Genomic DNA, 24,826 nt, shown 5'->3' with positions numbered 1-24,826 from the left:
TCAAAACATTTTCTAAAACTGAGTCATCCGCACAGTCCAGAGACAAATGTTATTTTTTTGGTCACTTGGTATTATTCCTTTCATACATTGTTGAATTTTATTTACTAATACTTTATTTAGGATTTTTAAAGTCGATTTCACTTTTTTTGGTTTGTGCTAGCCTGTGCTAGTTCAGTAAATGTGCTAGCTTATGCTTGTTTTTATATGCTTCCCATCCTGTTAATTGATTTTTAAAGACAGCAGTATAAAGTGTTCTCTTCTTAAAAATGGATTACTTTTTATTTTAGCTTTTATTACGTAGAATGTACAGTTGTGTAGTAGGTAAGGCTAGGCTGGTGATGTCTTCAAATGAACATATACCAATAAAACGGAAATATGGGGTGGGGGTGGGAGTCCCTGAGCACCAAACGTGCAAGGTATATCCTCTATAAAATGTAGCAACAGTTTTCTATTCTAATGCAGCATAGATAAAATGCAACAATATTGGTTTTTCCTTTAATTTCATGAAACTAAGGGTTTTAAATATGTTGAAGTCTGTGACTAGTAAGAAACTTAAATCCTCTAGGTTAATCTTTTATTTTACTTTTGGACTCAAAGTAGAATATCAATAAATGTTTTGAATGTACCTGTTGATGGAAACGACTATGGAGATTTTGATTGTAGATTTTTGTTTCTACCTTCAAGAAACTCAGAAGAAAATAATTTTTCTAGTGGAAAATAAAATTATCAGGTAGAATGGTCTATCAAAGACAGGGAAGTAACATAACACTCAGACAGTAACTGTCCTCCTACTTTCAAGCTGCTGTCCAGCAATATAAGAGTTTAGAGACGTTTTTTTTCCTTCCTTTTCAGCGAGGCGGGGCTCAACATTTAGTCTGGAATTCAGGTGCCTATTAATGACTGCTCTGTGGCAGCTAAACCAAGAGAACGAACAGCTGCCCTGCTCATTGATTAAAACACCGGGGACAGAGCTTGTGCTACACAATGGAAATCAATGTGTATCCTTTCCGAGAGCTGTGCTTTCAAGGACCTCATGTAAGTAATTTAGCAATTCGGTAGAGCTTTCTCATTGAAATTGCAATCAGAAACAAAGGGGGAATTACAAGGAGAAAGAGGAAAGCTTTGGTTTTAAAGCTATCACATCCATCATTTACTTTTAAAGGTTTTTTGTTTGTTTACTGCTAACTCATATTAGTCATTCTATGGTTGCTATTTGTTTCTCAGTCACTGGGCTAAAATTCATGGTCTCAGCATTTCTAAACTGAGAGCTGAAAATGAACCCTTTCCTTCAGACTCCTCATGCTTTCATCCGATAAAGTGGAGTTGCTTTTACTTTTTGAATCTTCTACTTCATAAATGTAGTTTATTTCTAAAAATGCAAAGTTTGCTGCAACTATTTTTATTTTTTCCTTTGCTTTTGAGACATAGTATATAGAGCTGTCTGGCTTGTACTTTCCCCCCCTTATTTTAACTACTGACTAACCACATTGGGGAGGGGAGTGCACTTACTCTGAGTTAATTAGTATCTAAGCCAAATAAAATGGAAATTACCATGTTTGTTAATATATTAATGTCATATAGTGTGCTATATTATAATGTAGTTTACTTAACCTAAAATTTTTATTGAGGCCTGTGGAAATCAAGATGTTTTAGGAAATCATCATCACATTTCAAGTTGGTGATAACAAATATATCTATATATTCAATTTAAAGATTATACTTAAGGAATGGCTTACAAGCACTGTTCAATCAAATAATGTCATTCTTGCAATTATTTTCAACACAGTCTATTTTTGCTGTACCACCAACACCTAATTTCAATTTGCCTTCTTCAATGACAATTCATATTTTCTGTTTTCTTAGTAGCGCTTGCGCTTACATTAAATTTCAAAGTCAGATTTTCTGAGCTCCTAGTTGGAATGCTTAGCTTTTTTTTCTCATGTCTTCAGTGAAACCCAAAAAATGGTTGTTTCTAGTTACTAAAGTAATAGTTGCTCTGACTCCTATTTCTCATGTGACTGATTTTTTAAAATGCGCCTTGAAATTACCATTTCATCCATCTGCCAATGTTTGGTGGTTCTACAACCACACACTCTATGTGGCCTTTAAGTTACATTCCAAGATATTCTCCCAGTTAATAACACAACCATATTTTCCCATATTCCTCAACAAAACTTCTCTTGTCAGGCTAGTCTTCTCTGTGTGCTATTCTCACTCCTTTCTTATACTCAATCATACCATGTTCTCTTCTAGGAAAATGCTCATTTAAAAGGCAAAATTGATAGAATTTCATGGCAGACTGAATTTGAGAGATAAAAGAGGAGAAGTCAAGGTTGCCTCCCAGATTCCTGGGTGCCTTATAATACCATTCACCGAGACTTAGAATGAAGAAAGCCCAAGTTTACAGAGAGGAAGAAAACTTCATTTTGGCAGTTGATTTGAAGTGCTTGTGGGACACATCCAAATAAAGATGTCCTAAACAGTGTTAGATGTTTGGGTTTGGGCTGAGAAGACTGGGCTAAAGATTCAGATTTAGAAATAATTTTCAGTGGTTGTTTGTGAAGCCATGCAAGCAGATGAGGTCACATTAGGTGTCTACTAACATGAGATGAAAGGAAGGCTAAATAGGAAATCCTAGAAAACATTAATTTTTAAATAGAGGTTTGAGGAAGTAGAGCAGCCAGAGAGGCTGGAGGTAGGTGGAAAATCAGGAGGTGTCATAGAAACCCAGAAAGAAGACAGTTTCAAGAATGAGGTAGTGACCAAAAGTGTAAAGAAAGGGTTAAGAGAAAAGAAGCTTGAGGGCAAAAGACAGGGTAGTTGGAAAAAGTGAGTTGGAAAAGAAGGAACATGGCCAGGAAAGCACCCCTGAATTTTTAACACAAAGCACAACAAACTGAAGTCCCTGGGTTTCCACAGAACTTTACATGCTATAAAATTAAAGTTAATAATGTCTAAGACTCTATTGTCTAAGACTTAGATAACTGACATATGTAAAATATTGTCACAAGAATCTGAACTGGCCATGACTAAAAGTATAACAGAATGGGTGGGAGTCAGGGGCCTTAGAAAAATCTGGCGAAACAAGTAGTACAAGAAGTGTAGTTGGGTGCCTTGGGCTAGGAGTAGCAATGTATTTCAAAATAGATATAAATTTTGGAGGGTGAGTTATGCCTTACCACAAATCTGTATCTGCAACCCATGTCTTTCTCCATGTCCTCAATCTCATGAAAAGGTCCTTTAGGTGCTGCAAATTCAACATACCCTAATCAGAACTCATTATCTTCTCACTTCCTCCAGCCCTCACCGCATCTGCTTCTCTTCTGTTTCAGATAAGAGCTTTGCCAGTCACTGTTTTTTGAAGTAGAAACATCAGCCATTCTCTTCCATGATGATCCCTTCACTCTCATCTTTGCCATCAAGCTCTGCCCACATCCTTTTGATTCCAGCCTCTTGCTTTTAATTCCCACTACCTCCACCTTAATTCCAGTCCTGAAATTTTATTCCTAACTAGTCTTCCTTCTTCTAGTCCTTCCTCCTCTTCCCAATCCATCTTCCACAATTCTAATTAAGCAAATCTGATCATGTCACTCCCCTAATTTAAAAAATCTTCCAATCCCAGAGAGGAGAAAGGAAGTCTGATCTCCTTAGCACCACCTGACCTGGCCTTACCCCACATCTTAGCTGCATCTCCAGTTACTTTCTGCCTTCACACGTCTATAACACCACTGAGTTTCTCCTTGTTCTTTAACTCGCCATTCTCTTTTACACTTGGTTCACTATAAAGACTGGGCAGCAGTGTTGTACGACTACATAAGCCTGGGTGCTGGAGGAAAGTAGGTAAGGGAAGTTGGTTACAAGTGACTTGGACTAACCAGGGAGAAAAGAATCAGGATAGCAATGACTCTTTGAAAAGCGATGTGACCTCCCGTTTGACTCAATGCTTATTAGACTGTATTTCTTAAATAAGTCATGATTCAAGGATATATCAGGGAGTCGAGAATACCAACAGAGCCAAGTTCAAGGAATGTATGATCTGATGAGCGAAATAGGACATGTGGAGTGAAATAACTGATGTAACTGATTTCCTCAGTTTCCTTATAAAACATCAGATTGATTGCTGGTGGTAATTAGTAATAAGTATGAAATGAATAGTCAAGGAAAGTGCTACAGGAATTTAGAGGAGGAAGAGACCATTTTGAAATAGGGTGTTCAGGTTAGGTTTCACAACAGAGATAGCACTTGAAGCCCGAGGAGGGTGTAAGTAGCAGGAGGAATAGCCTTCTGATCGTGGGGAATGACACAAGAGGTAGAGAGGACCTAAGGACCCGGGTAGGGAAATAGTGTTGGTAAGAACAGGAAGAGGTCAGGGCGTGATCACTGGGGACCTTCCATGCCAGAGTTGATCCCCTGGGCGTACTTTACCTAGCAGGCAGGGAATGGGAACCACTGAAGTCTTCCTTGAGCAAAGAAATGACTTCATGAAAGCAGTCTTTTAAGGAGATTAATCAGGCAGTAGTGTGCAGGACAAATTAGAGAAGCGAGAGAATGAAGGCAGGAAGAGCAAGTAGAAGCAAAATCATCTAGGTCTGAGATGCCATATTTGCTTAATTTTAAGACACTTGACATAACAGATTTTTATAATGAAAAAAGTCTACATTAAATGTATATATTGATTATAAAATAAATCTTGAATTTAGGTATGTAAAATCATGAAAATATAGGCACCTCAGAGTTAAGGAAATAAGAAGAAAATCTGAATGAACTAAGGTGGTGATGGTAGGAATGGAGAGGGAAGAGTAGATGCAAAAAAAAGCATTTTGAAGAATTTGAGAGATTGGTTGTTAAAAATTAGAGAAGATTAAAATATGACTCCATGATTTTGAGTCTGAATGAAAGTGGCAAGTTGACACCATTAAAAGAGAAGTCAAGAATGGAGAAGTCAAGAGGAAAAACAAACAAAATTTTATATATCGAGTTTACATATTGAGGAGATATCTAACAGGCAATTGAAGATGTGGGCCTAGAACTTAGGAAGATCATGTACTAAAGTATGCATTCAAGGAATTAGCTACACGGAAGTCAAAATGGAAGACTTGAGAGTGCAGGGAATTCTGAAAGACAGAGCATGTAGAAGACCAGGGGCAGAGGTGTGATCATAAGGTGGTGACCACATTTAGAGACAGGAAGCAGGGTCGGGAAGAAAAACAGAAATGATTTGAAAGGTTGAATTAGATTCATTCCCAAGGAGGAGAAGGAAAGACATGGGAAGAGAGACGTCAAGGCCTTTGGTTCATGCTTTGGATTTATAGATGTTAATTATGTATATCCAGATGTGTCTCAAGCATTCACACAGGTATTAGGAAGCCCACTTCTGTACTCCAAGGGGATGCCACGTGGGACCCCACCTGCATCCTTAGCTGCATGTTGACTACTAAATGTGGGCGATTCCTCAGCTCCAGGAGTTGTGGACCGATACCTTGGCTGGTTCCTTAGCCTGTGTGAGAAATCATGAAAATTTCCCAAAGGCTTGTGGCTGGTACTGAGTGCTATTGATCTTAGCCTGATCCTTTGAAGTCCAAAAGAACATGCTTCCCACATAATTCTGCAAGCAGCATTTTAGAACAGATTATAATTTTGTGGATTCAACCTTTTACAACAGAGTCAAAGTTAAAGGCAAACTAGTTTTCCAGTGCTTCTGGAATAGTTGTGTCAATTAAACTCACTGAACTCCTATTAGTCAGGGGTGACTGAACACTCTCCGGCTTACCTCATTTCTTTAGCATACAGATAAGTAATAAAATTATTTATAGGTTTAAAATGCAATACTTGCATAGTCCATAAAATACATTTTAAAATCCCAATAAAGGGCAATATTTCACAAAAACAAACACATAGTCATTGTATTTATTCTTATTGTTCTTCTATAATCGGGAAAGCTAGAACAGGGGTGGCTCACCACCACAGGTGCGCTATAAAGTAGATTGAGGGATATGATCAACTAATTAGTAATTGGGGATATGAATAGTGATTAATGGCCCTGAAATATGAATTTCACAAAGGCTTCCCTTCCTGTTATGAGTATCTTAATCAGCACATGTGTAAGCATATTTTTCAATGTCATGCTCTTGCAAACATAAAGTTGACCCATACAGGTTATTACTGAATTATTTTCAGCTAATGTAAACTTAATCTTTACATGCTTTTCCTAGAGGGAAAAGAATTGCTTTCCCATCTATGTAGTACAGCCTCATCAGTGTAACAAGAGTATTTCTGTCTGTTCCAAGGAGGTGCCTATATGACTTGATTATTCTATAAACAATCCGGCTTATGCAGTCATATCTAGTTTATAAGATATCCTATACTCTTTACATACTCAAGCAACTCTGGCAATTAAAAGTGTTGTACCTGAGCTATACAGTGGGATGAGGGGAACAGCTAAGAGAAAGTAGTTATTAAACAGAAATATCCAGCTTAATATTGTGATTAATTGCTCATTTTTTCCCCCCATCTCTTGATTTCTTCATGATATTGGCTAACAGCTGGGATGGCAAGCATATGACAGCATCCCTGCCTCCTTTCCATTCTCCTTCCCCCCAAACATGGCAGACACCACAATACTCTTTTACATTGAACTCAGCCTCAGAGTCATTTTCCACACAATTCTCTAGGCAAACACTACCAATTGGTTGGAGTTGGGAATCACAATCATGGGGTTGAGGATTCTTCCTGCCTTATAGTTTTGTTAATATCTTCTGTTTGCAAGAAAAAGGGCACCTTAGGAAAAGGATGATTTATTTTATGGATACACATGGATTGAAGTCAGAGAGTTGTTCAGGATCCAAGGCAAGGTAGGGACTAGATGCTCTCCCTATGGCCCACCTGTGCTACCTCTCATAGCATAATCTGTGTCTATGTTTTTAATGTGCCCCATTTTCCACTCACTTCCAACTGGCCAATCCTCTCTGTATTCCACAGTCTAAATGCTTCAGAGAACTAGGATGACATGCTTAGTACCACGGTGTCTTGTTATGCACAGCTATGGTGCTGGGTCTTTTCAAGGGTCATGGATAGGCAGCCCTTGGGTAAGCGGGCAATGGACGCTGATAATGTTTTCTTTCTTTATTTTAATTGTAGTTATCGGATGTGTTCACTTCATGAAAATTGAGAATTCAATACATGCTTATTATGTGCAAGTTTGTTATACTTCAATTAAAAGTTTATTTTTTAAAAAATATTGTGCCAGTTCTCTTTTTTTGAAGGCTTTATCAAACTAGTACACTAGGAGAATGTCACAGACATAATATATCTTGATTTTTTTCTTTCTTTTTTTTAAAAAATTTATTAGTTTCAGGTGTACAAGACAAGGTAATACTATATATCTTGATTTTAAAGAAGATATCTTTTAAAATCTCTTAAGACATTTACGTGAGCAATTCAGAGATGTGGGCTGGATAGAAGAATTATATAAATTCTTAACTAGTGGAACAACTTGTCCCAAAATAGATGATTAACATTAATCTGAAGATAGATTTCTATCATAATGTGTAAGGGCTTTGTTTAGTATAAAGAGGAAATACCGGGCAGTGGCTAAGCATGTGACATCAAGGTCTGGGCTCTTCTGCTTAACAGCTGTGTGACCTTATACAACTTACCTTCTATGCCTCAGTCTTCCTATCTATAAAAAGGGTGTGATGGAATCTACAACTTAAGGTTGTTAGGAGTATGAGTGAATATAAGTAAAGTGTTTAGAACAGTAGGCTACTAATATGTGGGTAGAATTCACAGGGAGGCAGTGTACTTTATAATTAAATCACCAAATATAAGAACAAGATAAGGACCTGTTAGAAGAAATGTTCCCAAAGTATCCAGATGAACATCTGTCCGGGATGCTGTAGAGAAATCTCCTCCTTTGATTAGAAGGTTAGATTAGATGATCTCTTAAGGTCTAAGATTCTTTGATAGTCTACTTATGCCCTGAATGCCTGAAGTTACAATTCTGCTTATGGAGTAATCGATAGAAAAATCTGATTTTATTATTCTATAAAACTATAAATACTGTTTTGCAGCTTGTAGAGCCCTCAAGATTACAGCCAAATAAAACCAAACCAAACCAACAAAACTTAATGACTTGGGAAGATTTTTTGGTATGTTAATTCACTCTGTTAAATAGCAAGTAACAGAAATCAAGAAATGTAACATTATTTACCCACAGAAAAGTGATACCAAAGAGCCAACAGAAAAAAAAAAAAAAAAAAAAAAAGAGCCAACAGAAAATGCCTCCTACAGCTCCTTGCTGCAACTTTCTCTCAAGAGAACATAGGGAAAAATTCTAAAAAGAGGGTCATTTCATTTAAGGTTACATGATTCCAGGAGTGTATAACTACTCCATCTTACATGGAAATATAAAATTCTCAATATTGGTCAAACACACAATCTACAAGTGGCTTAATAAGTGCACAAATTCTCAAAATTGTATTACCTATTATTAAAAGTATATTTCTAGTTACATTTTTTCTACACATTGTACTTATAATATACATACAGAAATGTGCACAGATCTTAAGTGTACAATTAAAATGTTTACAAATACACCCATTTAATAAACATCCAGTTAAAATCTGAACATTAACACTATTTTTGAAATTGATTTTTTTCTTAACTTCCAGAGAAAAAAATTCATGTTCTGTTCTGGGTATTTGGTTGTATGGCATGTAACTTTAAAAGCAACATGCCCACCTTGGATATCTCCCGGGACTTTTAATACCACTTGTGGTAGGCAAAATAATAGCTCCTCAAAGATGTCCATGTCCTAATCCTCACAACTCGTGAATATATTTCCTTACACAGAAGAGATTTTGCCGATGTGATTAAAGTAGGATTTTGCGATGGGAAGATTATCCTTAACTACCTGAGTGGACCCAATGTAATCACAAGGGTCCTTTTAAGTGAACAAGGGAGGCAGAGAGTCAGAGGAGTTGTGGCAAGGAAAGTAGAAGTCAGAGGGGCCACAAGCCAAGGGATGTGGGCAGCTCTAGAAACGGGAAACGGTAAGGAAACAGTTTCTACTCTACCATAGCCTAAGGAAGGCAGATCTACTGATAACTTTTTAAAAAAATTGAGACATATTTGACATATAACATTATATTCCTTTCAGGTATACAACATACTGATTCCATATATGTATATATTACTAAGTGATCACAATTGTGGTTAGCATCCATAATCATACATAACTACAAATTTTTGTGTGTGGTCCCTACATCGCTGTTTTGATTTTAGCCCTGTGAAATCCGTTTCAGACTCTTAACCTCCAGAACTATAAGACAATACAATTGTGTTGTTTTTAGGCCACTAAGTTTGAGGTGATTTGTTATAGCAGCAATAGGAAACTAATACACCATCTATAATCTGGTGTATCTGTGCTCAGATTCATGTATCCTATTCCCTAATAACTTCAGGTGGCTACCTCCTAGGCATCTGAAACATGGCAAATTAAAACTACTTTTAACTCCCCAAACCTGGTCACTCCCCAAACTTGGTCACTCCCCCAGCTTTTCTCATCTTGGTCAATGTCACCAATCACCCAATTACTAATAGCAGACAGCTGGAAGTCATCCTTATTTCCTTTTTCTGTCATCCTCTCATACCTAATCCGTAATTAAGTTTCATCAATTCCACTTCCAAACTAAATCTCATATTCATCCACTTTAATTTTTTCACGGCCGCCATTTTCAACAATTAATTTTATTTCATTGTCTTTAATATGAAATATGTGCATATACTACAAAATACAAAAGGTAGTATAAACAGGAATTTAGTGAAAAGTCCATCTTCTCCCAGCCCTATCAGACATAATCAGTGGTACCAGATTGTTATGTATCCTTCCAAAGGCGTTTTTCACTGCCACAGTTCTTGACTCCCATTCAATCCATTCTCCACACAGTAGTCAAAGTGATATTTGAAAACGAAATCCCATGGCACTTCCTCGTACAAAACCTCCTTTTGTGGCGGATGTGTCCTTTTAGTGACTGCAAGCTAGCTGCAGGGGAACTAACAGTTAATAAGTCTTATGCAAATGAGAGCTTTGTCATCAATTGAAATACATTAAGTGCATATTTTGATTGGATATGATATTCACCTTACAGTAAGAACTCTCCAAGTTGTTAGACTGTTTAAACAGTTTCTCCTGCGGTATATTCAATGGTTGTCAAAGTCTTATCACCAACTCAGTTTCTTATCCACGGTGACTCAGGAATTTGAAAAGGTCACTATAAAGTCTTCATCAGGAGCTGCGTGAGCCTTTTGCCACCACTTTTTCTAAAGCCACAGCCTTGTTCTTCTCTGACGTTCCCCTGGGGCCTGGACTGGCTGGGGGTCCCTCCGGGGAGGCCGAGGCGGCCTCATTTTAAGGCTCAGCTGGTGTCTGCCTGCCTTGGTGGTCAGCAGCACTCCCTCCGACGGGGTTCCGGGGTGGCGTAACTCAAGAGCGGGCTCTGGGGTGGACCCGCTACAAAAGTGTTGTTTGGGTCACGGCCTGTGCAATGACTGGGTGAATGGAAGGCGTAAGAAATTCCATCTTGGGTGCCAGGCCAAAACAACTAGCGGGGGAGAGTAGTGTGGCTGGGGGCGGAGAACGCTCCGCAGCGAGAACAGCAGCCGCAGCACCAGTAAGGCCACGACCGCGGAGAGCGCTCGGCCCGCCCCGCCTCCCCTAGAAACCGTTTCGGAAGGGGGTGGGGCGCGGATGACACAGCCAATCACGGATTCCTCTCGGGTGACGTCAGGCGCACTCGCGGATTCGGTGCTCGGGATAGGGGTGCAGGGGCACTGGGGTCGAGCGACGAGTCATCGACCCGAGGGGCCGAGTAGCGGAAGCCAAGGGGGTGGGCTCTTGCCCGGCCTCCTCTCTGGCTCTGCCTACGTCTCACCCTCGGCGCGCGGCGGAGGCCTCGGCGGCGGCGGCGGCGGCGCGGGAGGGAGCCCTGGACCTGCGTCTGGTGAGAGTCGCGCATCAGCCAGGGTCGGAGGGGGCGCGCTTGGGGAGAGCATCCTCCCGGCCTCTTCGGGCCTCCCCCTCCAGCCTCCAGCCGGCGGCTTAGCACGGCACCACGCCCCCGGGCCCGCACCCAGCCCAGGCCTCGCCCTGTGCCCCGCGGGCCTATCTGCCAGGGCCCCTCTTTAATCCCGTTATGGGCTCCACCTTGTAGCGGGTGGAGCAGACAAGTTCAGTGCAGCCAGGCGAGTTGGGGCGGGGTGGTGGTGGTAGACGGAGGCTCTGCTTGACTATCCTCAAGGGCAATGCAGTCCAGTAAGGAAACAGGCTGTTCTGAACCATAGTGAGTGTACTGTTAACGGAGATGTGCAAGAGAGGGTAGAGAGTTTACCTGGCAGGCAAGTTGCCCTGGGGTATAAAGGTTGAACTAGAAGCTACTTTGAAGGTCTGCACCCAACCCTGAGCACTTTGTGAGTCTGGGCTTCCTTGGAAGTTTGGTATGCGTTTATTCCCCCACCCCCAATCCTGAGCACACTTGTAAAATTGTTAGAGGACGAAAAAGTATTCTTTGCTCTTCTGATAGAGAAGAGGGATGGGGGACAGCTTAGTATTATAGATAACAGGTTAACCCAACTATAGAAGCTCTGGAAGAAGCCAAACCAAGTTACAGTGTAGCTCAGGAATAGGATTCTGAATTTCAGACCACTTTTATATAGCCCCTTCTTTTTTCTGTAAGTCTCATCCCCTCTGCATTGAAGGAAGAGTGACATACAGTAGTCCTCCCTTATCCACAGAGGACATGGTCCAAGACCCTGGGTGGATGCCTGAAACCAACAGATAGTGCCAAACCACATATATACACTGTTTTTTTCTCCTATGCATACATACCTGTGATAACGCCTTTTCCATTTAACTAAGCACTTAGGCACTGCAGCTGTAACTTGGCAGTTTGAGGTGTGACAGTAAAACTAGCACAATTTTTTTCTGCTTCACAATTTCACCTATAGATTTTTTCTTACTGTAGATCTTAGCAACGTCTGCATATGATTTTTTTTTTCTTATTAAGTTGAAAACCTTCACTTTTCATTTAAAGGAAGCACTTTATGGCTTCTCTTTGCCATACCTGAATCACCAATATCACTACTCTCTGGGGCTACTATTAAGTAAAATAAGGGTTACTTGAACACAAGCAGTGTGATATCGTGGCAGTTGATTTGATAACTGAGATGGTGACAAAGTGATGGGAAGCATATACAGCATGGGTACTCTGGGCAAAGGGATGATTCACATCCTCGGAGGGACAGCGTGAGATTTTATATCACGCTACTTAGAATAGTATGCAGTTTACATTTATGAATTATTTATTTCTGGAATTTTCCATTTAATAGTCTCAGACCGTGGGTAACTGAAACTGCAGGAAGTGAAATCTCGGATAAGATGCAGGGGTGGACTACTTTATCATGTTCTCATGGCAGGACCAGGAACAAGGAAAGTTCTTTTCTCACTCATGGATGTTTATGAAATGAACAGACACAAGGCAAACACTGGATGTGGGCAGTATCCTGAATGCTGGGTTTGATTTTTGGTTCTGGTAGCTATTAACTGACTTGGGGCATCAAAATTATTTTTCTTTGTACCTCAGTATGCCCATCTGTAAAATGGCACTAATAAGATAGGCATCAAAATTATTTTTCTTTGTACCTCAGTATGCCCATCTGTAAAATGGCACTAATAAGATAGGACTGTGAGGATGAAATGAGTTGATAAGTGTAAAGCTCTTATTAGCACAGTGGTTGGCACCTCAGATATGCTTTGCAAATATTTACTGTTAACAGCTTCCAGGGAGAAAAACTACATGGTTGGGAACACAAATGTGAAGACTTTTTGCTAATAGCCTTTTGTGACTTCCATTTTAAACCATGTGAATGTACTACCTAATCAAAAAACAAGTTAAATTATTTTTTAAAAAGAATTCTCCACTTAAAAAGGCATTTTACCATTATTTTCTTTTTAAGATTTAACTTCTTTCCTTAAAAAAGTTTTGACCTAAGTAACTTTGTATTTTTCGTAGTTTATTTATATGGCTAGCTTACTCTGAATTTGGGCAGGATAATCTTTGAGTTACCTGGTAAATACTAACCATTTTAGTATTGTCAGATGGAAAGTTTACTGCTCTTTTAAAATAAGTACATATTGGCCAATCATGAATGATTTGCTTTGCCACACCTAGCAAACTAAATATCACCAACAATTTATTCAGCCTAAATTTAAAGATGAGTGGAAAAAGGATTTCATACAAGAACACTTATGACAACCATTTTTAGAAAAATATTTTTGTCTCTTTGATGATTAGGTAATGCTCAGATCTTATGACTACAGTAGGTTCTTGAATAACATCATTTAGTTCAACATCATTTCCTTATAATGAGATGCTTTAACACTTAACTCTTGTTTATATCAATTAGCCCATGGTAAAATTGGTTTTGTTTCCCTTAAAATGCAGAACCCATCAACAATGTTAAGTGAGCACTTACTGTACAACTCTCTTGATAGAATGCTCATTTCATTATCTTATAAATGCTTTCCATTGGGTGGAATTAGCTTTTACTGGAGATTGTAAATTCAGAATGGGCCTCATGATGGGCAATTTGTGTGAGCACAGAAGTTCTACCCTAAGAGAGATGAGGTCTACTGATGGGATTTCCACTAAGTTTCAGAGTTTACTGTGATTTAAAGGGCAGCTCCCCTTTTATTGGCTCCCTTACTCAAGCTTCTTTGGATTCCTGAATGCAAATTCTAAATTTTGATACACTTCCTGAAAGATAAGCATTGAGATCAGTCCATGAAGTGACATTTTATGTTGATTTAAAGAAGTTTAAAATGCTCCATAAAAGGTCCGGCCTGGTGGTTCAGGCGGTTGGAGCTCCATGCTCCTAACTCTGAAGGCTGCAGGTTCGATTCCCACATGGGCCAGTGGGCTCTCAACCACAAGGTTACCGGTTCAACTCTTACAGTCCCACAAGGAATGGTGGGCTCCGCCCCCTGCAACTAGCAACAGCTGGGGCGCAGCTGAGCTCCAGGTCCAGTTGCCCTAGTTGCAGGGGGCGCAGCCCACCATCCCTTTTGGGAGTCAAACTGGCAACCTTGTGGTTGAGAGGATGCACTCCAACCAACTGAGGCATCTGAGAGCTCAGCTGAAGCTCAGCTCAAGGTGCTGTGTTCAATCTTAGTTGCAGGGGGGGGGGGGGGGTGGTGGCGCTGTCCACCATCCCTTGCGGGACTGGAGGAATTGAACTGAACTGGCAACCTTGTAGTTGAGAGCCCACTGGCCCATGTGGGAATCGAACCGGCAGCCTTCGGAGTTAGGAGCATGGAGCTCTAACCGCCTGAGCCACCAGGCCGGCCCTTGATTTTTACTTTTTGAATGGAGGGTATAGAATGGTGGAGGGATGGGTGGGCAGAGGAGTTGAGCAATGGTGTATATTTGTATGGTAGGCCACAGTGCTCAGAGGCAGGCAGCAACTAAGGGGTGGGGTGATGAGGAATGAGGTTTATGTGAAGGCTTTCCAGAAGAGGTGACACTGAGGCTGAGTTTGAAGGATGAAGAAGAGTTGAGGCAAGAGGGAAACGAAGTTTTAGGTGTAGGTACTGGCATCTAGAAGGTACAGATATGGAGTCTCACTGATGGAAATGCAGGCACTTCGGTATGGCTTTGGCACAGAGTAAGGGTGACTGTAGTTAGGGCAGAAATAGTTAGAAGGATGGGCTAGGTCCAAATCAGCAATTTGGACTTTATCCCTAGGTGGTGTATCCTGATAATCAGATTTATGAACTTTGGTAAGGTCACTCTGAAAGTTTGTGGGAGGTAGGGAAAAGCTAGAGACCAGTAAACCACTTCGATAACTGTTATAATAGTTAAGAACTAAGATGAGGGATCCCACTAGGGGATGTCCTGGTGGGGATGGAGAGGAAGAGAGAGATTTGAAAGAGATTCAGCAGCCCTATAGCTCAGGTGGTTGGAGCGCCGTGCTCCTAAGGCTGAGGTCGCTGGTTCGAGGGAGTTGATCTAAATCAATAATTCTCAAAGTTTTCAATAGTCTGTACTGTTGGGATCAATTATGAGGTATGGCAAGTAATTTCTAACTAAGAATAAAGAGCTGATGTTGCTTGCCTTTTAAATGGGAGTTGATTTGTCACTCTTTCTTAATTGCATTCTGGTATATTAAGTGTGAGACAAAGGGGTGGAGTTATAGTCTCATGGAGTTTCATAACTCTGGATATACCAGTGGCTGTGTCACAGAAGTGAGGGTGAAACAAAGCTAAGAATCACTATACTAAATGGTGGGTAAGGACTTACAATTGCAAAGTTGTATTTTATATCTATACCTACCATTCTGATCATAAGTAATTTTTATTTTTGCAATTTCAGGAACTCTATTTTAAGGACCTTTCAAAAAGAAAAAAACAAGTCATGGAGAAGAATGGGAATAACCGAAAGCTTCGAGTTTGTGTTGCCACTTGCAACCGTGCTGATTATTCTAAACTTGCACCGATCATGTTTGGCATTAAAACGGAGCCTGAGTTCTTTGAACTTGACGTGGTGGTACTTGGCTCTCACCTGATAGATGACTATGGGTAAGATGAAAGCATTTTCTTATATTCTTTATTGTATGGGGTACTGGAGGGAGCTTGGATCTGGGAACCACATGGACCTAGCTTCAAATCCCAGTTCTACCACTTAAGTTTTTATGTGGCCTTATTTAAAACCTATGGTGGAGTAAAAACCCATGTGGTAGGTTATTGTGAAGAATAGAAGGGGTGGTGGGTTAGGTCAGTTGGTTAGAACGTGGTGCTGGTAACACCAAGGTTGCGGGTTCGATCTCCGTATGGGCCACTGTGAGCTGCGCCCTCCTTAAAAACAAAAAATGGAGATAGTGATAAAAGGATTCATCACAGTGATGCTGCCTAATAGATGCCTGATAAATGATAGCTATTAATGTCATTATATTCAGGAGAAATGCCACTTATATATTGTGTGATATAATAATGTGATTCCATGTAATCTGTTTTGGGAGTTCTGATGGTAGTTCTACATTAAAACTGGTATATAGAGATCCATAGTATATCAAGTAGGAGATAAATGGAACAAGATTTTAAAAATCTAATTGATCTACAAGATAAAGTAGAATGTTACATTGATACTTATTTTGGTGATGTTAGGTTTGCTATTGATCGGAGCTGAAATATGAAAGATGCAAATTGGGAAATCTTTGAGAGACAATATATAAACCAAAGATGAACATTCATTTTGTTATATGTAATAAAGTGGCATTTAGTGCACCCTTGTGGCATGAAAATGTTAATGCAGCCTCCAAAGATGGTCAAAAAGACACAATATTAAACAGGAAGAAGCTTGTGTTAAAGTAAAATTGTCTTTTTCAGACTGTTCTTTAAAAATGAGATAATAACAGCAAAAACAAATAAATAAAAACCTGCCTCCAAAAACCAATTTAGCAATTTCTTCTAACAGAACACTTAGAGAAAAAATTTATGGTTAGCTCAAAAATTCATAGATTTAAAAAATGTGAAATGAATTCTGGCTAAGAAAACGCACTTGGGTTTTCTTACATACATAGGACAAAGATAGGATGAAATAGAAAAGAAATTTTAGTTAGAACCTGAGATGAAAGTCTAAGTGGATTCTTTCACTTCTATGAGAAAATTGACAGAAGACTAGTGGGAGAGAGGCTCTCAAGGAAATTGTGGTACATTTCTTATTTGCCCTTCACAGTAGTTAAGGGTGGAGAGGTGGTATTTTCTGGTGACACTTAATAGGACATTTGACTAGTACTTAATGGAAATGTATGTTTAAAGTTCATTCTCTCTTTTTTTCTTTTAATTGGGGAATGTTGGAGAACAGCGTGTTTTTCCAGGACCCGTCAGCTCCAAGTCAAGCCGTTGTTTCACTCTAGTTGTGGAGAGTGCAGCTCACTGGCCCATGTGGGAATCGAACTGGCGACGTTGGTATTATGAGCACTGTGCTCTCACCAACTGAGCCACCCAGCTGCCCCTTAAAGTACATTCTAACACAAATTGGTTACTTCCGGGGAGAGGAATTGGATGACTGGGAAACAAAAGTGAGAAGGTAGCCTTTTCACTGTATAGCTTTTTATATCTTGAATTTTAAACCACATGAATGTATTATCTATTTTAAGAAGATATTAAACTAACAGAAAAAGTAAACTACTTTCCTACGTCAACTACTTGGATATATTTTTTTAATTAGTTTCAGAAGCACAAGACAAAGTACTACTTAGACGTTTATCATTTATATCCGTCACACTGTGTGAACCCCCCACCCCCAGGATATTTTTTTAAAAACAGCATTTTTATACTCTTAAGAATTGAGCTAAAAAAGGAAATCAAATACTAACAGACTACTTAGAAGTTCATTTGTTAATTTATTTATTCAGCAATTTTTAAGAGTCTAGGGGTGTTTCTAAACACCCTACAATGCACAAACCGACCCCACAAGGATCTACCCAGCACAAAATGTCAGTAGTGCTGAGGTGGAGAAGCCTTGCTCTGTGGTGTTTTCCCCACAAAAGTGTGAAAACATGACTGGAACAGTGCTGGCTTTTGCTCTGACAGTTGGCTTAATCATTAGCTAAGTGACTCACTCCCTCGCATTAACCTCATAGATGGGATTCCCATTCCTGCTTAGCAGAATTGCACATTACTTCATGACTCCAGGACTCGGCACTGCAGGACTGCTTGGGAATTTTAAAGTCATGCGTGCCAAAATCTGTACTGTCTTTGTGTGTGCGTGCACGCGCATGCCCCTCTCTCTCTCTCTCTCTCTCTCACACACACACACACACACACACACACACACAAACTTATCACAGATAGAGTGCCCTGCAACTGGTGCTCATTACATTGTGAAGACTGGGTCTCATACCAATCGGTTACTCAGAGGGGATTAAAATGACTTAGAATCAGAAGGGTTAATATCCTAATTATTAAAGGAAGTTGCTCTGTCTAGAAAGTAAAAATAAAAAACAAATTAAAGTGGAAAACTTAGAAAAAGACTGTCAAACATGCTAACTAATTATGGAGGTGGGAGAGTCTTCTTGGGAGGGATTCGGAAGGTTTTAAGCCTAGTTGACTGTAACATAGAATAGGTATCTTGAACATGATTATTGTGCATAACTTTTGTATCTCAAGACATCATTGGAAGATATTTGGTATGTACACAGCTGTCTGAGCATTTTCTGCTGGAAGATACATGGTAGGGGGATTATCAGCAATGGAAAAGCTGCGGAGAAAACTTAAATCCCTCAAGGATCAGATTCCCTCTGATGATGAGAAAGCTAAGTTTGAGAGCTGCTGGTCATGTTTCTTTATACTTTTAGTATGCAACAGCACAAAGAAAAGAAGTGAAGAATCAGAAAACAAACAAAAATGGATAGATCACTGAATTAATTTTCATCTAAGAATGATGCTTCCAAATTAGAGATAGGTTATTTAAAAGGGGAGACGTACTATTAGTAAAGATGAATAAGAGAATTGGTTGTGGTGGTATGGGTCCCATGAGGACCTACGGCTGTGAGGAGGTCCATGTAGGGACCTGGGACAAATGCACTGGATCAAGTCCACTTCATTTAGAGACTATATTGATGGCCTACTTTTGTTATAGTCCCATGGTTTTTGAAAATGTTCAAATTTGGCAGCAGTTCAAACTAAATACTTAAAACATGTTTGGCCAATACAGAATTTAGTTTAAAAATAAACTCATTATGGTTTAATTCATACTTGAGCACATTCTTAAGTATTATCTGGTGTTATGGGACATAGCGTTGTTTTGTTTTTGAGATGCTGTTTCGAGGGGATTCTGATTCTGGTTCCTGAAAGACTCGTGGTCAGGTATGGACATTCTGTAGGAGAGACAGTCTCAGAATTAAAGCTACGTTGCATGAGCTGTCCATCAGAAATAGAACTAAAATCCAGGTCCTTCAGCTTATAAAGAATCATTTATGCTCAATAGAAATACGTATTCAGTTACATTCTGCCTCCATTAAAAGGAAAAGATTGTCTTTATTTACAGGCAACATCATGGCTTGTATAAGAAAATCCAACAGAATCTATAAAATAGATTACTGTTAGGGCATCCATGTGATGTAAAATGATGTATGTAAAGAATCCTTCATGATCTGAGAAAATACAGTGTTAAGTGAATTAAGTAGATTACAAAATTGTACGTATAATGTGTTCTCAACCATGTTAAAATATTAGGCATAAAATGGCTAGAAAGAAAATCAAAATGATAACACTGATACTGCTGAGTGGTAAGTTATGGATGATAATCTTTCGTATTTTCTAAATTTTAAATAATAAACGTATTATATATTTAGGAAAAAAAAAGCCATATCTTTTAAAATCTCATAACAGACAGGAAACTTGAAAGCATTGAGAATTGCTGTTGTTCACTGAAGCATGAAAAAGACTTGAAACTGCATTTCACAGCCAATTTAATGCTGTAAAACTTACATTTTCACCCCAATCAGAATTGTGCTCCATTAATGGTACCATACAAAGAGAATTCGGATGATAATTTCCATCATTCAGAGATTTATATTATAGTGACATGTCGGGTGTCCTGGTTCCCTACTATTTTTTAAATGAGCTTTGTTTTTATAAGTAACATTATTTTCTGTTAAGTAGCACATTTCTTTTTATACATTTATAAATATAAAAAGAAAAAAAAGTCGTGACCACTGTAAAATTTGGTCTTTTTTTCCTAATAAAAATTCTCCCTGATACGTTTTTCCCCCCATGTACTCAGTGAGAGCAGCACAGGTGAGACAGACTTCCAAGACGCCGGATGTGTTATGTCTTGATCTGGGTGGTGGCTACAGGGTATGCAGGTAGACAGATTATCAAGCGATCTATGCATTTATGGGCTGGACTTGTAATTTTTCGGTTATACTTCAACTTATTTATTTAAAAGGACATTTTATAAAATATTTCTCCCTTCAGAACTGATATTAGATTGCTGTTCTCATGCTTTTATGGCCCTCTATTTAAGAACATTCTCTCACATTTTTATTTCTCTCCTGCTTTAGAAATACGTACCGCATGATTGAACAAGATGATTTTGACATTAACACCAGGCTGCACACAATTGTTAGAGGGGAAGATGAGGCAGCCATGGTGGAGTCAGTAGGTCTGGCCCTCGTGAAGCTGCCAGATGTCCTTAATCGCCTGAAGCCTGACATCATGATTGTACACGGAGACAGGTTTGATGCCCTGGCTCTGGCTACATCTGCTGCCCTGATGAACATCCGAATCCTTCATATTGAAGGTGGGGAAGTCAGTGGGACCATTGACGACTCTATCAGACATGCCATAACAAAACTGGCTCATTATCACGTGTGCTGCACCCGAAGCGCAGAGCAACACCTGATCTCCATGTGTGAGGACCACGATCGCATCCTGTTGGCAGGCTGCCCTTCCTATGACAAACTTCTGTCTGCCAAGAACAAAGACTACATGAGCATCATTCGGATGTGGTTAGGTACGGATCGGACTGTAGTCAGTCTAACGGCTGTGTGTGTCAGTGTTGGGTATGTTTCCGTCCTTCCAGAAACAACTGTGGATAGAACATTCCATCTGCAATCAGAAGGCTAAGGTTTTAGTTCATAGACTTCACCCTATGATATGACTTTACCGCTCAGACTTTTTCTGTAAAATAGGCTTAAGGGATTGAATTTTTAAAATCTATGTTATATTTATACAATGGAATGATTTTAATCCATTAAATATAATGTTATGGGTGAATATTTAGTTAGAGATCCTGACATAGCAAAAAGGGGAAAAAAAGCAAGCTACAAAATTTATATATATGCCATTTTTATGAAAACGATAACATAATGGGAAGTTTGAGGAACTATGTATACCAAGTCGTTTATAGTATTTGATTCTGGTTAGTAGGATTACAGGTGTTTTATTTTTGTTTTCCTTTATTTTGCTTTGTAGTACAATGAAAAACTTATTTTTAATTTTAACACCATTCTTACGAGATTATTGAAATACTCAGATGAGATAATGAATGTTGAAAGCAGTTACTAAATCTTAAGCACTTATTAAAAGGGATTATGATGATTATTATTGAAAAGTAAAGGCCATAGTTGTACTATTAGAGTTTATTATCTCTGTAAATAAGCCTTAAGGTCTGAAATCCTCAGTGTTCAGTGATCTAGCTTCCTAGAAATTACTTTTTGCTAATCAGAGGCAAAGAAAAGAGGTTTACAAACAGAATTTCATTTGGTTAATTTATAGTGAGAGTACTGTCTAGAGGACAAATCACGAGTAATCATCTATGTAGGTATTTGGGATTCTCCTTTTTAAAGAGGTAGACTACTGAATAATGAAGTTAATGAACGTAAATTGATTTGGTAATTGTGTATATTTTAAATCACATCACATTAGTACAGGAAAGGAATCAGGCTTTCCTACTATATAAATTAATCCATTCTATATATTTCTTATTCTTGGACAAATTTGTACTTATCAGGGAACCTGTCTAGATAACTCTGGTGGAACAAATTTGTCTCTTTAGTCTCCTTTTTGTACACTTCTAAGTAAACATTCTTGCATTCTGTTCTGATTATGCTGTTAGCTATATATGTATTCTGAAAAACTTTGTATATTTGAAAGATTTGTAATGAATACAGAAATAACCCTTGTAAAGCAGAATGCAGAAAGATTGTACTTGTAGTGCTTAAAGTTCTATTGGGAACCCCTTAAGCAGTTTCTTTATGAAAAGAAGGATAACAAAGTAGCAAGAAGTAGATTTTTGTAAGCCAGTGGGGAAGACTGGGGGAGGACAAAACGATGAGCCCCAGCCACCTACTCTGGCAGTAGTTATGTTGTGTGCAAAGCCTGCACCTGCTCCTCGACCTGCAACTTCTGATGTTATCACTCTGCTTCCAGGAAAAAATAGTATTGGGTAGGGCCACTCAGAACACGCAGCTTTGTAACCAGAACATTAATAAATAGCAGTCCAAATAAAAATTTAGCAAAGTTAAAAAAAACATGTTAAATTCCCAATAATGAAAGAAATACCACAGTAAATATAGAACTTTACAACACGAAACAAAATGCAGGTACTGTAACGCAAAGGGTTGTGTGGAAGGGATGAAGCTTCTGAGTTCTGGAGACAAAGGCAGAGTGGTAACGTCAGAAGTTGCACGTGGAGAAGCAGGGGCAAGCTTTGCACAAAATGTATTATTGCCAGGGGGAGAGGGCTCCAGCTCATTGTCCTGTGTTTTCTTTAAAAAAAAGAAAAAAATCTTTTGCTATTTTGCCATCCTTTTATGAAGAAACTGTTTAAATGGCACCATAATAGAGCTCTAAATTACAAAGTCCAATCCTGCTGCATCATATGGTTATTTTGCATTATAATGGTACAAATGTTTCTTAATCACACTTGAAGGAGACGAGAAATGAAAAGTGGAAAGCTTTCATGGAGTCAACTGCTGGCATTTTTCTTCCTCTTCACTTTCCGTGTGCCCCTTAGCAATCAGTTGTAGCAATAGCTGTGTATGAACCTGTGCACGGAACTGCAGAAGCTCCATAACACCTCACTCCCAAAGAGAAATTGCCACCAAAAAACACGACGATCAGAGATTTGCCCCAAATGTGTTCTCAAGACAGAGTACATGGGCACACTGAACCAAGAGAAAGAATGTGGGGTGAAGGGGCCCTGTGACAAGTATTGTATTTCTCCACAGCTCGTTGCATACATTTACGTTAAGGTTCTTTGTGTTCAGCTGTGGGGAATCATGTATGAATAACTCAACTACTGCATTAAAGGCTGACATCATTCCTCTATTTACCAGTCACAGATGAGCTAATTCACTTTATAGAAACATGCATTACAGTGGGATCAACTTGTACCTGTGGTCAGATTGCAGCATATACGTAATATTTCCAAGTCCTTTACAGTGCAGACACCTTTTATTGCTATTTCTCTCCCCATAGTTTCTAATGGCTCTGATCTGTATCTAGTGAGTTACCTAAATTTATGTTGATCTCATTTTTCTAGATTTCTGTTTCTGATAGATTCTTTTAGGTCTTTAGTTCTTTTTCCTACTTTGTACAAAATTATAGTAATTGTATCCCCCTAACGCGGAGTTTAGAACATAATATTGGAACCAATAATTTTTTTAAATAAAATTTTACAGCCTATAGTCTTTTAAATAAAATATTACTGAAGATTCTTAGTAAAAATTCTCTGTTACCATGAAATTATAAAAAATAACTGCTACTATTTGACTTTGGAAATTAACGATAAACTTACAGTTTATCATGATAAAGTTGATCATTAAAATTAATATCACAAAGAAAAATATTCTTTCATTAAAATTAAACAAATGGAGCTCATTTTCAGTTTTATGGGATAATACAGGCCCTGTTGATGAATGTTTTCTGTCATTTAGCGTAGCACTGCCCATCAGAACCATTTACATTTTACATGTTTGCTGAGGAACTGTTTTTGGGATCCCAGCCTGGTGCTAAGTGAAGCCTTTCTAGTCCTGTGAACAGAGTTAGAAACACTTGCTATTTGTTGAATCTGGTGGGTGGTGGTCTGGGGAAGCTCCTATGTGTTATATGAAGTATATTTAATACTCACAATCCCTACATGTCCTAATTTGTAACATATTAATGTTGCTGATAATTCATTAGAAACATTTTTAAAAAGTGGGAATATTTGCATTTTTCTACTGCTTTGAAATATTTTGGATTTTAAAACAATTTCTGATTTCTGCTACTTAAAGTTACATGTTTTATTTGTGGTAGCAAGCACCTTTGTAAAATGTTAAGTTTGCTGAATCCTTGGACTTGTTGCTCTAAGTTCTTGTCATTTGAACCTAATTTGGCTGCCCTGCTTAGAATGTGACAAACTGTTTTTTCCTTAGAATTTTTAAAAACACAGACTGGGGGGTCTGATTTTTAGAATTTGCTTCTTTCTCCTTTAGGATTCTTAACTAATGAAACAATGTGCTTTGATTTTCTTTAAACAGGTGATGATGTAAAAGCTAAAGATTACATTGTTGCACTACAGCACCCCGTGACCACTGACATTAAGCATTCCATTAAAATGTTTGAGTTAACGTTGGATGCACTTATCTCGTTTAACAAGCGGACCCTAGTTCTGTTTCCAAATATTGATGCAGGTAATTGAACTTGAAAATGAAAGTATGCCACCTGCCTTTTCCAGTTTTATGTTTCTATTATGTCTTCTTTTGACTGCCTTATCTTGCTCATTTTATCAGGGAAGGCCACTCTGCTCTGAAATGTATTCCAGTTTTCAAAGGATCATCAATTTTGCAGTAGATCAAAGAGTTTGTAATGTTTTTGTCAAGTTTAATAGACACTTCTTAGGAAAGAAATACTAAAGAAAGATCTCTCTAATCTTCCTTCTAGTTTCATGTTTAAATCTCTAACAGTTTCCACCAATGAGAAAATGCAATAGTCAAGAGACATAAACATTAGAGGTTGAAAGAGTGTCTTTAGGGAAACAGCGACCCCACTGACCACAGTAAAATAGCCACTCTTGCTATTTTCGGCTCCCTCATTTACGTTGGCTGTACCTTCAGTTCACCCTGAGCTTAAACAGTTTAGGCCTCGAGCCCCTCACCAGTTGACCCTAAGCCTGACCTGGCTGATCACCTACTTCCCGGTGGATGGCACTGTTCTTTGGTGCTTCTGACACCTTAGCCGTGTTAGGGGGTATGAGGTATAAACGACAAGTGCCAGAGCAGG

The 24,826-nt window shown here is 38.8% G+C and overlaps 1 protein-coding gene across 4 annotated transcripts in view; it reads left to right on the top strand.

Moving 5' to 3' along the window:
- Positions 1-10,762: 10,762 nt before the first annotated feature.
- GNE (glucosamine (UDP-N-acetyl)-2-epimerase/N-acetylmannosamine kinase) overlaps positions 10,763-24,826 on the top strand; it is a 39,653-nt gene continuing 25,589 nt past the window's right edge. For 2 of the 4 annotated variants that reach the window (XR_013994467.1, XM_081066836.1), the window contains exons 1-4: positions 10,763-11,000; positions 15,426-15,631; positions 20,122-20,573; positions 24,085-24,237. Coding sequence is in view for 2 of the 4 variants with exons in the window: in XM_081066836.1 (XP_080922962.1) it covers positions 15,468-15,631; positions 20,122-20,573; positions 24,085-24,237 (769 nt within the window). In the remaining 2 variants the exon portion in view is untranslated. Of the gene's footprint in view, positions 11,001-15,289; positions 15,338-15,425; positions 15,632-20,121; positions 20,574-24,084; positions 24,238-24,826 lie in introns of those variants that run through there. The other 2 variants (XR_013994468.1, XM_081066837.1) reach the window with 1 other exon arrangement.

This window comes from Rhinolophus hipposideros, assembly GCF_964194185.1.
Source record: "Rhinolophus hipposideros genome assembly, chromosome: 11".
NCBI lineage: Eukaryota > Metazoa > Chordata > Mammalia > Chiroptera > Rhinolophidae > Rhinolophus > Rhinolophus hipposideros.
The sequence above is the reverse complement of the archived record's forward strand: the minus strand, read 5'-3'. Positions and strand labels throughout refer to the sequence as shown.